Source organism: Typopeltis vanoorti, chromosome 19 (assembly GCF_054136105.1).
Source record: "Typopeltis vanoorti isolate ZY-2024b chromosome 19, IOZ_Tvanoo_1.0, whole genome shotgun sequence".
In the NCBI taxonomy this organism is placed as follows: domain Eukaryota; kingdom Metazoa; phylum Arthropoda; class Arachnida; order Uropygi; family Thelyphonidae; genus Typopeltis; species Typopeltis vanoorti.
The window spans coordinates 9752264-9771566 of NC_143567.1; the positions used below are offsets into that span (position 1 = coordinate 9752264).

The 19303-nt window shown below is 32.9% G+C and overlaps 1 protein-coding gene across 1 annotated transcript in view; it reads right to left on the reverse strand.

The window, feature by feature from the left end:
- LOC150095845 (regulator of telomere elongation helicase 1 homolog) overlaps nucleotides 1–19303 on the reverse strand; it is a 332736-nt gene that overhangs the window by 160305 nt on the left and 153128 nt on the right. Inside the window, exon 9 of the mRNA XM_090409544.1 lies at nucleotides 18729–19011. Within this exon, the coding sequence (XP_090265670.1) occupies nucleotides 18729–19011 (283 nt within the window). The remainder of the gene's footprint in view (nucleotides 1–18728; nucleotides 19012–19303) is intronic.

Sequence of the window (19303 nt, forward strand, 5' to 3'; positions counted from 1 at the left end):
AATATGCCTAGGTATCAGAGATGCTCAACTTCTATAAATTTAACCTCAAGTGTAATTTTTTTCAGCTCTTAACTACAGTATTTACTTCTGGATGAAGCACATTTTTTTAAGGGCATGATTTAACTTGTGGTGATTTCCTGAAGATCAGATTTGTTCTCCACTAGGTGATCCATACCATTATCCAAACTTCAGATGATTTATTCTTCCTCTTAATATCATTCTAATGTCACTGTTCTCCAGGACACTGGCTACAACATACTCGGTTAGGAAGGAAGCAGTCAAACAACACTGATGATAAATTAGTTTTTCCAAACACCTCTGACTAGATGCACCAAAGCATGATTTTCGCAATAAACAAATACTATTTGGTTTTCAATTTGGCCAAAGCATTGAATATTCAGTTTGAGTATACTTAATTAAATTTTACAAAAAACCTTCTTATAAAGAGAAATCCATTGGGTTTATTTGGCTATAATAACATGAAAATCAACTAGTTTTGCAACAGATACTTGTAGCTTCTAGGTTAGAATGAACAAAAATACAATTAAAGGCTAAAATGAACTATAACATTACTAAAATATGGAAAATGTAGGACCCATTACTATTTTACTGTTGTTTGCGACATGATCAATAAAGCAGTAGAAGAAGAGGTGATATCAAGACACTGTCATAATTTACTACTATTTTTCTTTTCTTTATGATTTTCCAACAATCTCACATTTTTTAAAATAAAGGAATATTACTAATTTCACTTGATATTTCCAAATCACATTGAACTCTCTAATCTAATCAGAATGCTTTCAACAATGAATTTTTATGACATGAAAAATGCTAGCTGAAACCTTTAATCTAATATAGTAGAATAATTTTCTATTAGATTAGATTTATTATTTCAAATAAAATACCAAATCTTCTGTTGATTTTTTTTTCCTACTTAAAAAAAAATGTTATTTTCAACTTTAGCTAAATACATTTTCAGTCATTATAGTTAACAGCATTTTTGAAATTAAAACTTGTGGTTTCGGTAATTTCCTCAAAAGGCTACAATAAATTTATCAGTTTTTCCATTAAAGGCCACTGATTTGAACTTAATTTATAAATTGTTCAAACAGATATGTAATGCTCTTTTTAGATTTTCTATTTGTTGTAGCATATAAAAACACTAGAGTATCACCTAGAAGGTACATCTTAAAATAATTGCAAATGGCTAACATTTAATTTGGTTTGAATAACCTATACTTGTGGATAGTCTTATGTGTTCGTCAGATTTTTTTGTAATGGATTTCACGGTTTGATATGAACACAGATGATTAAGAAAATAACTATTTATTAACTTAAAAGCTAATGTTTCGCTGGTATTATATCCATTATATATATAATATATATATATATATATATATATATATATTTTTTTTTAAACCTAGATGGCGGCGCCATATTAGGACTTTAGTCTTGTGTTGCATGCTGCAGTTACTTTTGCTAGCCTCACTGTTACACCGGATTGTGGTTGTTTTACATTTGTAACAAACTTTGTGTTGTGTGCTCTGAAGATGCTGGATATAATAACAGTGAAATATTAGCTTTTAAGTTAATAAATAGTTATTTTCTTAATCATCTGTGTTCACATCGAACCGTGAAATCCATTACAAAAATGCAGGATGAATAGTTACAATGTCCTATTATTTTTCTACACGCTGCCATTAACTGCTAACTGCAGCATGTGAAACACATGCAATGCATACAATTTCTGCATCATTACACCCCTTACCAATATTGGTGCCATTGTCTCAAACTACCATTATGTAAATGAATGAAATGTCTATATCCAAACATTTGTAATACGGCAAGAAACTTTTATTTAATCTTCTCACTTGTGGCTATATGATTATATTGAAAGTTTGTATCAAGCCAGTGCGCTGTGAAGCTGATGAAATTTTTGTTTGTATGCTAGCAGCTACATACCTCAAATGGAAGAGAAATACAAATATATTAAGCATCTGTAATCTTCTTGTTTTTAATAGTTACAACTAATTGATCATAAATATCTGGAATTATTTTTTATCTGCAAAATATTTTCATCCAGACAAATTATACCGTGGAATGAGTTAACTCATTAGCCTTGTAAATCCTTCATTTGAGCAAATGAGGATGGCAAGCTATCAATGGTATCGTTTTCATCTATGGCATAATGCAAAGATTTTGTACCTTTTGCATCTACCTTCCATTTTTTAGATTTTCTATAACTTCAAATTCTGAATGCATATTTATTACATTCTGAATTGATATTTCAGTTCCACTCTTCTGTTTCACAAATTCATCACTATGTCTATATTTTACATGATTAATCATAGATGTTGTACATTGCATTTTTCCTGTACCACCCCAAGATATTTGTAGTTCGCATATTTTACATTTTACAAATTTTGAGTCTTCATGTACAACATCTATGATTAATCATGTAAAATATAGGCATAGTGATGAATTTGTAAAACAAAAGAGTGAAGGTTGGTCGATTGGTAGAGCCTCTGCTACTAATGGCTCATGCAAAAAGTTAAGCAAGTTTGAGTGCAGTTAGTAGCAGAGGCTCTACCAATTGACCAACCTTCACTCTTTTGTTTTACAAAAGAGTGAAGGTCGGTACCCTTCCCTTAATGTTATGCATTAAGGGAAGGGTACCTACCCAGACCAGTTTCGACCTTTATTGAGGTCTCATCAGTGGGAGCCAGCATCATACATGTCCGCAAGGAGATGTGCTTTGCATTATGGAATACTGAGGCAAGTGATGAGAACTTATACCACCTTTGCCATGAGTTGCCCCAGTCCTGAAAGATACTTCAGATGCAAACTTTGTTTGCTTACATTGGATAATGGATTAAACCAAGTATATAATTTCTTGGTATTATATCTTTAATTTATAATACAATCAAGTGAAAATCTTTCAACAAATATTGCTTTTATTATTATTCATGGCCAAAACAGCATTCTTCTTCAACATTTCAAGACTTCATGAGATAAATTTTAAGGCTGCAATAACATAAATCAAAATAAAAACACAGACAATAAGATAAGGGAAAGCTTTTCCACGATTCACTGCCCAGAAATTTTTCCACTTCAGCAGGCTGAATACCAAATCTTTCTACTGATTCAGCTGCCTGATATAAAATATTTCTAAAATATATCAAATTGGCTGAATATCGAAGCAAAACAGAATATTCAGCACATTCCTACTTGTGACAAAAGAAAAAAATTAATATATGTACAAGTAGGTACAAATTCATTAATAAGGTATATAACCAAATATTTCAATCTGAAACCTACAAATCATCTTCAGACTGAAATATTTAGTTATATTTCTGACTGACTGATTAATTGACAATGCAAAAAAGCAGAATAACAAGAACTGTATGTTTTTATTTTATTTTATTTATTTTTTATTTTAGAGATAGGGGTCACATACTAGAGTGGCATAGTACAGGAAATGTAAGGTTGAGACAAATATATTATTTAAAAAAGTTATTGTTTATAATTAAAAAGGATCAAACTTTCCCAATTTTTGTTAAAGAAACAGTCATTCCAGTAAGAGTTGCAGTAACACTTTGGCACTCTTTGAATAAGCACTCAAATTTAAAATGGCATCGACATAACTACTTCTTAGAAAGAGGCTTGTATGCATTAAAGATAGTCTGGACTTTCTTTGGGCAATTCTGCTGCATAATTCCTTGAACAGTGTGAAGTCCTGATCTGCACAGCTGATGTGTGCTCTGTCAAGAAGTTTATATGCACTATAAACTTCTTGAGACATTATTAGCATACAACTTACATCTCTTTTGGAATCCATTACAGTTATTCAATGTTTTTGATCACTGAAAAGGATCTTTAAGTTTCAGATCTAAATATTTAGTTATATACCTTATTAATAAACAAATACTGCTGATACCTTGAATTCCTTCTCATCCTGTGCTCCATTGGAAAGAGACTAATATAGTTCCCTTCTATTTCAACCACCATTTCAGAAGATGAATAAAGGGATGCAACTAATCATATTATCTTCATCCATTCCATAATGTTTTAGAATTTTCCAGAGTATCATGTCAAAAAGAGTCAATAGCTTTTCTGTAGTTCAATCAAATCATGACTTATTACTTTGTTATATTCCATGGACAGGAAAACCTCACTAACACGATTAATTAATCCATCAATTAATGGGTGCTAAGTGAAACTGCATTAAGTGAATACAATAAATAGGAATAATTGTAATTCATCTGTCAGTTTAGTGTAAATTTGAAAAAAAAAAAATATATAATTATTGAAAGTTTTTCTTGGTTATACTATAAATTAAAGATACCAAGAAATTATATACTTGGTTTAATCCTTTATCCAAGTAAGCTGCAAACTTTGTTTGCTTTCACTTTGATAAAGGATTAAACCAAGTATATAATTTCTTGGTATCTTTAATTTAAAAAATTTATAAGCTACATTAGAAGATAAAATCATCAAAGTTAAGAAAAATCAATTGCTTAAATTTTTATTTAATGTCTAAACATTTGATTGAGTTACTTTTTTTTTACAAAAAATTAAGTAAAGATATTTGATTAGTGCTTGACTTTTTCATCTTGTCATCTAATTTGAGATGTTGGCGATCACTTTATCAAGATTTCGGCAGACTTCAAAGCTTCATTCCATATCAGGATCAGCAACAAACAAAATTTACTAAGCATGCTCAATGTGAATGAAAACTAGTTCAAGTTTTTTTGTGGTTAATTTCTTAGTCGTAAAATTCTCTTCTTGTTTGCACTCCTTATTTTCTTCTTCATATGCATGCTGTTCTTCTGGTTGAAGGAGATTATTCTCGCTTAACTGTTCTGAATGTGAATCGAGAAAGTTTCTCACATCTTCATTATCCAGTTCATTAAATCCAAGTTCTTTTCCAATTGAGCTGATTTCTTCAATAATGTTAGATTTTGGATTTTACGCATGATAAACTAACACAGGCTTTGAGTTTAAAGTATCCTTCTGCACTACCTCCTAATAAAAGCATAAAACAATCTTTAGATACTCTGTATCCTGGTTGAGATGCATGCTTCCATTTTAGCTAGGAAAGTTTTTATTAGCATACACTTCCAAAAGAGACCAGTTTCGTTGATGTTGAATATTTGACGATTGTCATAATCAGCCTCATGAATTATTCTTTGCAATTCTTCATGGAATCTTGGCTGTGCAATCTTTATCAGCACTAGAAGATTCTCCAGTTATTCTTACACTTTGCAGTCCAGCTTGATTTTTAAAACAGTCAAACCATCCTAAACTCAAAGTATAGCTTTCACATTCCTCTTGAAATTTGGTCTCTTTCAAATGATGTAAAAATATTGAGAGAGCTTTTGCCTGAATATTCCTTGTACTAAGAGGTGTTCTTTTTTGGTTACAATCCTCAATCCAGAGTGATAGAAGATGTTCCATCTCGATCATTAAATGGGTTCTATTTTGGGTGATCTGTATGCTTAAAGAAGCAGTAGTAACTTTCCCTTGTACTTTGTATTCTTTGCTCTGATTTAATATAGAATTTAATATCCAAACTGTAGACTCGCTGTATCCCAGGTCTTGCGCAATCATTGTATTACTAGCGCCACTTCCATGTCTCTTAATGACTTCCGACTTTTCCACTAATGTAATTACTTTTCTTTCTTTTTATTACTGATGCTTTCTTTATCAGTTTTTCTCTTTTCCATATCAGGGGGTGAATATATGCAAAATGAAGGAAAAGTGATTGAGCAAGAGAACAGAATTTGCACGTGTGCTTGTAATGATAGCTTTGAGTCAACTGCTGAGTGTCACCGACCACAGCACTGCCATTGCTTGCTACACTGACAAGTGCCACCACTTGCTACAGAATGGTGACAAAAAATTTCAAGTAATATAAAATTTCACATAACGTAAAAAAATCGTGTTAACTGATTATTGAGCAATCAAATTCACATTAAGTGAGTTTACATGCTATATCATTGATGATATAGCATGTAAATAAATGATCTACAGAACTCTTATTCTCCCTGAATCCATACTAAAAGTTTGAGAAATTTCATTCCATTTTTTTTTATTTCATGAAAGTCTTCTTTTAACCATTTTTATAGCACTTCTGGGCTATATGTGTCCTCCAATCTTCTCCATCTGTTTATATCATGAGCTTGTTGGTGCCAGGGAATTCCAGTTGTTTATATTCATTGCATTTTCCAATAAGCAAGTTTATTGAAAAATTCAATAAATCCAGAATAAAAGATTGAAAAATTACGTTCCATTTTTGTTTAATTTCATGATAGTAAGATGTCTAATAACATTTTGCTAGGATATTGATAAAACTAACTGCCCTAAAATTATCCCCCCCACCCTCCAATTCACACTAAAACACAAGGAAATAGTGAATAATACTTCAGCCTGAAAACTACAGGCTGTCAATGACAAACAGTAGTTTAATCCCAAGTAAAATGCAAATAATGGACTGTTTGCACAATGGAAACAGCGAGAGCCATGTGATGTTATGCATGACATGACACAATGCAAAACTATAACTGAGGAGACTTTTTATATTATTAATCATACGAGGGTGGTCTGAAAAGTTCTCGGCCTAACAATGAAAAAACAAATTTATAATTTCAAAATTATTTTTATTTTTCAACATAATCTCCCTTAAGACATACATTTATTCCTTAGCGATGCTCCAGCGCCATTATCCTGTCCGTGTAATGGTTTTCAGTAAGATCTGAAAAACATCCCTCTACGACTGTAATCACCTCTTGATTCAAAGGAAAACGCTGACCAGCGAGGAAGAGTTTTAGTTTTGAGAAGAGATAGAAGTCAGAGGGAGCCAAATCTGGGGAATAGAGTGGATGTTCCAACAATTCATAGTGCAGATCCCTTAATTTTCCCATTGCTAAAACACCTTTGTGGGCAGGTGTTTTGTCCTGATGAAAGATGATTTTTTTTCTTCTGCAAACTGGGTCTTTTCTCACGAATTTTTTTGTCTAGTCTGGTTAAAAGATCGGAATAATATTCCCCGGTCATTGTTTTACCCATTTCAAGATAATTAATAAACAATATGCCTTTAGCATCCCAAAACACCTATGCCTTTAGCATCCCAAAACACCTATGCCTTTACCTTTCCTGGTGATGGAATCGACTCTGTCTTTTTTTGGCGCTGTTCAACCAGCTTCTCTCCACTGTTTTGACTGCTGGTGTGTAATGGTGAATCCAAGTCTCATCCATAGTAAGAAATCGACACACAAAATCAGTTGTATTCTTGTTAAAATACTCCAAACACTGTTCAGAGATTTTCATGAGAGTGCATTTTTGATCTGCTGTGAGCAAGAACGGAACCCATCTTGCACAAAGATTTTTCATTTGCAATCCCTTGCGCAAAACATATCCTACACGTTCTTTTCACGCCAGTCATCCAATACCATATTGTGCACCTGGTCAATAATTTCTGGTGTTGTTACACTTTTTTGGACGTCCTTCACATGGATCATCTTCAAGGCTGGTATGGCCACGTTTAAACTCGGCAGCCCATTTTTTAATCGTCGAAAACGAAGGAGAAAAGTGCCCATAAACTTTTATGAACTTTGAATGAATTTCTTTTGGCGTTAAACCTTCTTTTACAAAGAATTTTATAACCGTAGGATACGCGATTTAATCCATTTCAAGGGATACAGACAACAGCTTCACACAGCTGTATAAAACAAACTACTTGATAGAATGACTTGCAATTTCACATGGATGCTTATGATAGATGTACCAACTTAGAAAAAAAAATCTTGCCAGTAGTGTTGCCATCTATGGTCAATTCCGAGGACTTTTCAGACCACCCTCGTATTTGAATAATATGCTGGTATATTCACCCTTTCAATATCTTCCAAAATCAGTAATATTTGTTTCATCCTCATTCTCTAAAATTTAATTTTATGAGCTAATGGCTTTGTTAATTTCTTAATGATTTGGGATGCTTTTGTATGATTATTCTTTCAAAGATCATCTTCAATTTCTCTGCTTTCTTTTGATTATCACTTTTTTTTTTTTTTTTTTTACAAGTTTTGTCTCCTTTTTAATCAGTCTGCTCAGATAATTGTACTATTTGTTGTTCTCATTGTTCTGAATGGATCTTAAGTTTTTGTGTTGGGAGTGATCCATGATTTATTGATATAGCATTCTCTTCCTAGAATACTTTCAGCTGCATGATTGTGTGTGTGTAAACACACTGGTAAGAAACTTTAGGATTGAAGAGGAAAGCAAGGATTTCAGAACGAGAGGAATCAATACTTGTTATAAACACTTCTTTAACAGTATGCGATTTCAGTCACATAAATTTTTGTCTTCTTGTGGATCGAAGATCTAATTTCAACATGAATGCTACTATTACTAAATTATGGTCACTTCCAGTGTCAGCACCTAGAAATGATCTAGTTCTTACTGCGTCTACATAAATTTTATATATATTATCTTACACACAAGAGGTACAAGAATCTATAGCACTTCAGTGCTGTGTGTGAGATAAATATGTAATCAATGAGGTTCTGGGTACTTTCCTTTGAAGAGATCCAGGTCCATTTTCATGGCGCATTAGAAAAAATATGTTAGCAATGGTAAGATTTCATTTAAGCATAATCCTATCATCTACAAAAAAATTTCTTTAATTTCTTTATTTGATTTTTCATTTATTCGCGTGACCTTGGTTTTCTTCTTATTTATATGTAGACCACAGTTTCTGTGCAGCGAGCAAAGACATCAGTTTTTAGCTGTAAGTCATTTAACTTGGAGGACAGGAACACTATGTCATCAGCAAAATCAAGATCTTCCTGTGTTGATGTAAAGTCCCAACGTATTCCTCTCTTTTGATGATTAATTGAGTTTTTCATAATCCAATCAATTCAAATTATAAATAATAGACCAGATAACACACAACCCTGCCTAACTCTAGTTTCGACGATAAAGAAGTCTGTAAGTTTTCCATCTACTTCAACACAAGACTTGCTGCCATAATACATATTCTTAATAATGTTGATAAATTTATAAGGTATTCCGTATTCTTCTAATTTTCCAAAGTCTCTATTTACTGAGTCAAATGCTTTACTGAAATCGATGAAGTTTAGGTGAAGTGGGGCTTGAAATTCTATACATTGTTTGATTATATTTCTAAGAGTGAATATTTGTTGAATGGTTCCGCAACCAGTTCGAAAACCTGCCTGTTCTTCTCTTAGTAAATTTTCGATTTCCTTTTTTAATCTATTAATTAAAATTTTGGTAAAAACTTTTGAGGGATTGACAGCAAACTTATTCCTCTCCAATTTTCACATTTAGTCAGATCTCCTTTTTTAGGGATTTTTATAATTACTGCTTCTTTCCATTGTTCAGGAATTTTTTGTCTTCCATATTTCATTGTATAACTTTTGTAATTTGGCAGTAGTTGTGTTGAGATCAGCTTTTAACATTTCGGCATTGATATTATCATTTCCACATGCTTTGTTAGATTATAGTGCCATCAGGGAATCTTTGACTTTGCCCAACGAAATCTCGTCTTCGGAAATGTTCAAAGTGTGTGTTACACTAGTTGTAATATTTTGTGCCTGTTGAGATCCTGTATCTGCCTTTACATTTAAAGTTTCTTCAAAATAGTCTCTCCATCTTGCTTCGATTTTGGAGTCAATCTTCAATAACTTTCCTTGTTTGTCTCTAATGGAGGAAATGATTGCTTTTTTGCTACCCCACTGATTTGTTTTATAATTTGATAAAGTTGTCTAATTTGTCCATTTTCTGCAGCATGTTGTGCTTGTTTTGTTAATTCATCAATATATTTTCTCTTTTCGGCTCTCTTTACGCTTTTATTTAATTTATTATAGTGATTGCTATGCACTTTATATAATCGTTCTGAATTGTATTGTTCATTAATGATTTAATCTTTTTTCTCTCTTCAATGATCTTCCAAGTTTCTGCAGTTAACCATTCTTTATTTTTCTTCGTTTACCAATTACATCTTCAGAAACTTCATTATATGTATTCCTGATTTTCCAATATTCTTCTACTTTGTTGTTTTCTACTGTTACATCTTGATTTTCCTCTATTTCTAATATATTGAATCTGTTCTTTATCTCCAAAGCAAACTTTTCTCTTATTTCTTTAATTTTTAATTTTTCAATATCAAATGCAGTTCTTGAACTTCTTTTCTTTCTTAATACACTTTGAAGTTTTAATTTCAACTTTGTCACTAATAAGAAGTGGTCAGAACCAATGCACCACGTTTGACTCTCACATCAAGCATGGATCTTACGAATTTACTATTGATAGCAACATGATCAATTTGGTTTTTTGTGCTGCCGTCCAGTGCGATCCAAGTCAATTTCTGTATTTCTTTATGCTTGAATTTACTTCCTCCAATGACACAGTTGTTCATTTCAAAAAAGGATACAAACATCATGCCATTTTCATTTCGGTTTCCACAAGCCTCGAAATCTAAGGATTTTTCTTCTACAGATGACCTTTTACCCACTTTTGCATTAAGATCGCCAATAAGTATTATCATATCGCATTTTGAAATAGAATTTATTACTTTTTGGAGTTGTTCATAAAAACATTCTTTTATTTCTTCATCTGCATCATTGGTAGGTGTGTAAACCTGCACAACAGAAAGTTTGATAAATTTGGAATAAAACATGGCTTTTATAATTCTCTCGTTTACTGGTTCCCATCAGGCTTTTGGTTACTTTTGGGTTCAATATTAGCACAACTCCTTTTTCATGCTTCTCCTCTGATCCAGAGTACAATACTGTCTTGTTGTCTTTTAGTTGTAAGTCTACCAAAACCAGTTCATCTGAGTTCACTGATACCTAAAATGTCTAACTTGTAATTGTCCATTTCATTTGTTACCTGCCTAGTTTTTCCTACCTGGTACAATGTTCTGACATTTCATGATCCAATCTTTAAAATTTTTTGTGGCTTCATAAGTGACTCTTTCAACAACAAGGATTCCGAAAGCCTTTCCCCTTGGTGTGTCATATATATGTTTTCCACATCAGACCAGGCTAGATAAAATCTTCTGGGGTCTCGCAAGTCACGTCTTTGCCAGGAGCATTTGTTCATCCAGATTTGCAGTTTTCGTAATCAGATAATTTTTACAGGGAGGGGTGATTAGCCCTTCACCCAACCCCCGAAGGGGACCCAGCTATACCCCCAGGGACTGGGTCTCCATTTATTGCCTCTTACGATATGCAGGAGTGCGGTTGGGGTATTCCACTACCCGCCCCAACATGGGGGGCATATTCTTATACTATAGATATATTTAGTGGCTTTTAACCTTACTTCTGCAAGTCTACTATTCACAGATTTAAAGATAAATCAGAAAAACCAATCCCTCTTATCTTCCTTTAGGAGTAATGAAGCAAAGAAAAATATTTCCTTCATCTGCAGATCTCCAGATACTGACCATCTTGTCTTGTTATACACAATGATAGACCATTCATAACAAGCAAGTTACTGTTGCAGTATATTGAGTTAGTCACTTTAGTATAATGATCTAACATTCATTCCACATGTCCTGTCACAAATCTGTTTCATAGCCTAAATTCACATTTAAATATCTTTATATTCTTTGATGTACAACTGTCACCAGTGAGATATCTCGCTACCTCTTAGCTGGTGCCTCTAAGAGATGATGCAGTCCTAATTTGCTTGAATGATGACTGAGTTGGCATGATATTCTGTAAGGTTTTTTTCTATGTGTCCAATAGGTAGTAAAGACAAGTGGTATTCATCCCTTCTCCTATTTTTACCCATAAACTTTAGCTGGAAAAAGTGAGAAAACCTTCATGCCTAGGGCGATCCTACAAGGAGTACACACTTTTGATGTGATTCACCTGTTCCATCTAGTGTCACCCCTCCATCACAATAAGGCAGCTTACAGGAATAGGAAGAGCAATGTATAATAATGTAAGTAATGTAACTGTTATACCTAACTAACAGCAGAGCATTGCTTTAAGTATATAAAAACTTTTAAACTTTCTTAAGTATAACTGGAAGCATATTATTCAGTAAGTTAGCTAGTCAATTAATTAACAGTATCTTCATTACATCATTTCCACTAATGCCAGTTGATAGGAATCTTGTAACCTAATAGTATTTATTCAGCCACTGAAGAATAATAAAAAAAAAAACAAAATTCAAGAGAGAAAACCCTGCAGTCTATCTGAAACTGATTTACTTATCTGCACGAGAAAGGAAAAAAAGTGAAGAATTAACTCCTGTGCCAGTAGCTAACTTTTTTTAATGTTTGCCATGGTTCCCTACTGAAAAGAATGGCGAGTTTCTTCTTGCTTTTAACTAGTTCATTACCAAGTTTCTCCTTCCACAAGTCAGGTTCAGGTCAAATAGAGGTTTTCATGATCAGACTTTTACTTTAAGACAAACAGTTAGAAAAATTTAAGTTTTGTAGGCATCTGTGGAACAGTCTCCCCCGGTTGTGTTTCTAAAGGAATACAACATACAGTCATTTAAATCAAATGCAAACAAGTTCCTCCTTTCCCAATCCACCACCCATACACGATACTAATGTACTATAATAAAAAAAAAAAAATCTGGAAAAGACACACAACAAGATACCAAGAGAAAAGCTGTTTCAAAACTACAATTACATGGTGAAATGGGAATATTATATAGAGTAACATATAGCCTTTATCTAAATGTAGTTCAGCAGTTAGAATTGAAAGAGGTATAGGAACATGATTTCATGAAAATCAGATATTAGACAAGGTGCACATCTCCACTGTGATTCTTCAAATGTACAGATTACTTTATGAAGAGTGGTAGAAAGAGACATTAAAACTGATATCGAAACTGGAGATATTCAACTCGGCTCTTCGTAGATAATGTTATACTCCTAAACAAATCAGTAAAAGTTCAGAATTCTTTAACATTGAGTAATCACAGCAATGAAAATCAGCAACAAAAAGACAAAAGTATAAAAATAAACAGTATAAAAAGGAATACAGAAAAACAACATGCACTGTATTCTCAATGAAGAACCTAGAGAATACGTAAAATATTGCAGCTATTTAGGTACAATTTTTTTGTGATGAAGGAAAATTAAATATGGAAACAGACAACAAAATAAATAATGCTAATGTGCTGGGGAGTCAACTGAATAAATTTATATAGAATAAGAGAGAAATTATCCAAAATAGTGAAAATTAGTGTCCACACTAATTTTAACTTATGGACTGAGAACTGGATTAGAAATAAAACACTTGATCAAAGACTGGAGACCAATCATATGAGAATTCTGAGAAAAATCAGGAAAGTGAACAGATATAGTACGCCTACAGATATGAGACCCTTTGACACTTCTGCGCATGTCAAAAGAAGGAGAATCCATTCTGATAATAGGGTAATCAATCCGTATTGTGGGATGAGTGTTTATTATTCTATTTCTCTTCCGTCTAAGACGGGTTGAGTCTTCTCTTCAGCAGGATCCCCCAGTCTTCTCTATTCCTTGCTGTTCTAAAAAGTTCCTTATATATGTTCTGCATCCCGAAATATTCTTTATTAATTTCAGCCAAGTGATTCTTGGTCTTCTTTTTTCATTTGGAAAAGTATTGATTAGGACGTTAGGAAGTCTGTCTGAGTCCATGCGTACAGTGTGTCCACACCATCTCAGTTGTTGTTTTCTAATTTTTTCTATTATTGTCTTTTTATACAATAATTCTTGTCTGACTGTGCTGTTTGTTTTCTTTACTGTCCAACTTGTTCTATTTGTTTTTCTTAAGCATTTCATTTCAAATGCCAGCAATTTTTTCTCCTCTCTTTTCTTAACTGTCCACGCTTCTGCTCCATAGATGACTGTTGGTATAATTATCGATTCATATAATTTGATTTTAGCTTGCTTAAATATCTTGTTTGTTTTCCAGACTTTCTGTAATTTTCCCATGGTGGTCCATCCTATTGCTATTCTGTGTTTGATTGTTTTGAGTTCACCTATTGTTTCTGTCAGTTTTGATCCAAGATATATGAAGTTGTCTACTTGTTCTATTTGTTCTCCATTTAGGGTGGCTGAGATGGCAGTTCCGTTCCTCCTATTTTCATCACTTTTGTCTTTTGTATATTTATTGTCATGTGATATGTTTTACAGGTTTCGTTTAACTTGTTTATCAACCTTTGTAGTTCATTTGGGGTTCATGCAATAAGGACGATATCATCTGCATATTTGATATTATTTATGTTTAAACCATTGACTCCAGGCTCATTGTTTATTGCCTTCTTTACAACTTCGTCTAGATATATGTTGAATAGGCATGGGGATAATGGGCATCCTTGCATTACTCCTTTTTGGATCTCTATAGGTTCTGTTGTGAGTGTGTCCTTTTTAATTATTGCATTTGTCTTAAAGTAATATTTTATCAGAAACTGTATTATGTATTTGTCTATTGCTTTTTCTAGAAGAATTTTAAGAAGGATTTCTCTGTTGATGCTGTCAAAAGCTTGTTTCAAGTCCACAAGAAAGCAATATAGTTCTTTATGGTCTTCACAGCTGAGCTCTGCTAGTTGGTGCAATGTGAAAATTTGATCTATTGTTGAATAGAGTCCTTGGAAATCAGCTTGTTCTATGCCTATCATTTCTACATAGGTGTTTTTTAATCTATTTTATATAATTCTTACGAATATTTTATAGGTGTGAGGGAGTAAATTGATTGGTCTGTAATTTCTGCAGTCTCTTTTGTCTCCAGTCATCTGGGATCTCTCCTGTTTGTAGTATTTTATTGAATAGGGTTGTTAAATATTCTATTGACATGCTGCCTCCATATGACCACAGTTCAGTAGGGATAATATCAATGCCTGGTACTATATTGTTTTTCATCTGTTTTATTGCGTATCTAACTTCTTCTTGTAAAATTTTTGGGTAGTCGTTATTTTCGGCTAATGTTGGCATTATAGTTTTGTTTCCTTGGTGGAAGATAGTCTTAAAATGGTTTGACCAGATTTTTCTTATATATTCAATATTCCCGGTTTCATTCATCTTGTTGTTTTTCATTGTTACTGCTTTTGCTGAGAATTCCTTTGTAATTTCTCTTATAGCGTCATGGAAGACTTTTAGGTTGTTTTGTTGATATGCTTCTCGGCATTTCTTAACTTTTACTTCTGACCATTTTTCTTTGGCCTTTTTGCATAGGTTTATCAACTTTATTTTTTAGTGCTCTGTATTTTTCTCTATTCTCTTCATTGTTTTGTTGGTTTACAAGTATGTTGGCCTCTCTTTTCTCTTCTATTGTAGCTACAATTGGGTTATCCACTGTTTGTTTATTTTGGGTTTGGTACCGAGAGTGTCTTTTGCAATTGATAACACTGTTTCTTTTCCTTCTTCCCAGTATTTTCCACTGTTCTGGAAGATAGAGGGTTTTAATTTGGAGGGTTTATTATTACACGTCAGGAAATTAACTTCTCTTTTATGATCATTGTAGTTTTCAAAGTGGTAACTATTTTGCTTGTATAACAGTTGGAAAATTTTACGTATAATTCCTGGCAAGATCTATGCAAGTATATTTGAGTAACAGTTGAGAAGAATTGTGTGAAGAAAAGCTTGGTGAAGAACAAGCTGGATTCAGGCCTAATAGAGGCTGTCAGGTTCAGATCTTCACTTTTCAACAAATATTTGAGAAAGCATGGGAATATAACAAAGATCTGTATTTAAGTTTTGTTGATATGGAAAAGGCATATGACAAGGTGCCAAGATAGAAGCTATTCAATATGATACAGTTATATGGTGTCAATGGGGCATTATATCAAGCAATACTTAGTCTGTATTCGAGTTGTAAGTCGGCAGTTAGAAATGAAGGAAGTATAGGAAGATGGTTTAATTTTAAATCTGGTGTGAGACAAGGATGTACATTATCCCTTCTGTTATTCATTATCTATATGGATCGCATTATGAAGGAAAGTGGTATTAAACATTATATCAGAATTGGAGATGTTAATGTCAGCTCTTTGCTCTATGCGGACAATGTTATACTTCTAAATAAATCCACAAGTTTGCAAGATTCCCTGACTAAATTGAATAACTGTTGTAATAGACATGGTATAAAGGTCGGCATTAAAAATACAAAGACAATGAAAATAGGTAGAATTGTTGAAAATGTCAACTGTGTTGTGAACGGGAAACCTGTGGAACAAGTAAAACATTTCAGCTACTTAGGCATGATTTTTACCGAAGATGGTAAATCAAATATGGAAATAGACAACAGAATCGACAAAGCTGGTATGGTAGGAAGTCAATTGAATAAATTTATATGGAATAAGAGAGAAATTAGTTGGAATACTAAATTAGGTGTATACATGGCAGTGTTCAAACCGGTTTTAACTTATGGATCTGAGATCTGGGTCAGAAGTAAAACACTTGACCAAAGACTAGAGACCGCAGATATGAGAGTCCTGAGAAAGATTAGAGGCATGAACAGATAGCATCAATGTCAATATCATATTAAAAACGAGGATATTAGGAAAGAACTTGACATTGTCAGCATCCAGGAATGCGTTAGCAGAGCTAATCTCAGGTGGTATGGTCACTTAAACAGAACGGGCGAGGAAAGATTACTAAAACAAGTGTTCTCTGCCAGGTTGGCAGGAAAATGACCCAGAGGAAGACCAAGATATAGGTGGATTGATACGGTACAACGTGCCTTAGATGATAGAAATATAAGATCTGATAATGTTGGAGTCTTGACAAGTAACAGACTGATTTGGAGGAAAATTGTAGATAGGAAAGTAGTAATGATGTAAAATTTTCATGTAGTACTATCATATCCTGTACACCCCTTGAGGCTACATGTAAAGAATTTGATGATGATGATGATGATGATGAACTGTTTTCCATATTGGCTTAAAACTCAACTCATTACGTGTATCATAATCAGAAATAATGCTAGCTCATATTTATCTGAGTATTACCAAGGTTTAAACTATGAAACCAATTAACTATTATAATAAATATAAATGAAAATGGTTAGAACATCTGAATCGAATGGACAATAGCAGATTGCCAAAAATAAGGATATAAAATAAATGGAAAAAGAAGTATTGGAAGACCAAGAAAGCAATTCCAGAAGGCTGGAACAGGCCACTTAGCCTAAAATCAATGACAGGAAGAAGAACCAAGACAGAAAGTTATCTACTTAGTCGGTAAAAATAAGATGAAGTTATTATCGATATATATATATATATATATATATATTAAAAAAATAATAATAAAAACATAAGTAGTGAAGTCTACTAACACCGACCTGTTCCTTATCAACCAACAGTGCATGCTACCCACCAATCTATCGACTAATGGATAACATGGGCTGTTGTTAGTGGTCTTCTCTTTTAATTAATTATAGTGCTCTATCATAATCATTCTATAAAACAATACTCTTGAGCAGGAGTCGGCAACACAGGCTTCGTGGGCACCCAAGTGCCTATGAAGCCTTTTTAATATCTGGCCCACTGCTGTGCCAGACATTGAAGCATCAAATAACTTCCTAAATTTTTTAGTGCGTATGTGAACCACACATCACCGGTTACGCACTTCTGTTGCACTAGGCTAGTAGCCTGAATTCATTTCTAGAGTGAAAAAGTGACAATCAGTTGTTTATTTGGTGTGTTTCTAATAATTTTATATATTTATATTATATTTTTTACAACTCATGATGGATGACATAAATAAAAAGATTTTTATTAAGAAAATGTGCTCTTAAAATATATTCTTACGGTGCTTTGACATATTCATGTGAATCTTTTTTTTCAAATATGAAGTATTTGAAATCCAAGTATTGATCATGGCTCAATGATTCTCATTTAGACCACTGCCTAAGAACTGGAATTTCCAGTTATGTGCCAGATTATAAGTTAGCCGAATATATGAAATGCAAAGTATCACAATCACATTAATGGTTTTTTTTTTTTGTTTGTTTGTTTTTTGAAGTATATACTTAAGTTTGTAAGTAGAATTTTGCATTAATAAATTCATTTAAAGTAAATATGTATTGAACGTACTTTAAGCTTACAACTTCTCCTCCAGCAAAATTAAGATAAAGAACCCTTTGTCATAAGCCAGCCATTCAAGGTACCCTTTTTAGTGAAAAGATACCAGCCTTTGCTCTTGAGTATTGTTTTATAGATTGCACTCCAAATACACTCCATAACATGATAATGACATCTTCATTTCAGTGACAAAATTAGGTTTCAATGGACTTGAATTCTTTTTTCATTTATTTCCTATTATCTTTTCTCATTAATTTTATGATGTACCATTCTGCAATTCTCCAGCAATGTTACCCTGACACTATTCCAAATGGGAAATTAGGCTTTGAATAATTTCCATTTCCAGAAACAATGAGCATCCCCAAGAATTATTCAAAATAATAAAAAAATATATAGTTATAAAAACTCAAAAATATACAGATGTATTACTTGTGTTAAATCACAAAATAATTCTAAATATATTGATTTTTATACAATGGATTATAAAGATTAGCTATCTAAGAATCTTAACTTTTTTTCTTTTAATCAGGCACTCAAAAATAGCTTGCAAACTCAATACTTTGCAAACAATTTCTATCAATTTACAAATAACTGAAAATGTCATGTCTGTCCATGATTGAGGGGGAGAGAGGAAAAAAAAAGTAAACATATTTTAAAGAATCAACTCAGAGGGCAATAGCTACCTTTCCACGGCAAACAGCTAACAGTGAAGCTCCTCTTGATTCAGGTTCTGCAATTTTACTATAATACTGTTTCATACTTTCATGAAATGCATCCTTTCTTTGAGGCTCAGTAAACACAGACTTTACTCCTGACAAACTCTGCCATACACCAGACTCCTCCCAATGATTTACATTAGCCTTCAAAACGGAATATGAAGGGAAAAACACAAGTAGTCCATCTGGAACTAAACGACTGAAGTTTAAAATTGAACGGCCAAGAGAGTTGATATACTTCATATTGGTTCTGAAGGAGAAAAAAATTAAATAAATTATTATGATGTATTTGTAATATATTTTTTAAATTTATGTGGTTTCCACCCACAAAAGGTTTATATGTAAATTGCAAACCTATAGGATATTTGTACCATGTATGGGCTAAGGATTTATTTATTTATTTATTTATTATATATTTATTCATTTCTAGTCTGGAAACCCTATCTAAGAGAGACCACACATGGAACTTTTTCAAGCCCCTTCAAGGCCTCTAGAGCAAGTGGAGTGATGGTCTTACACCAGCAATGAAATTCATATCCCAC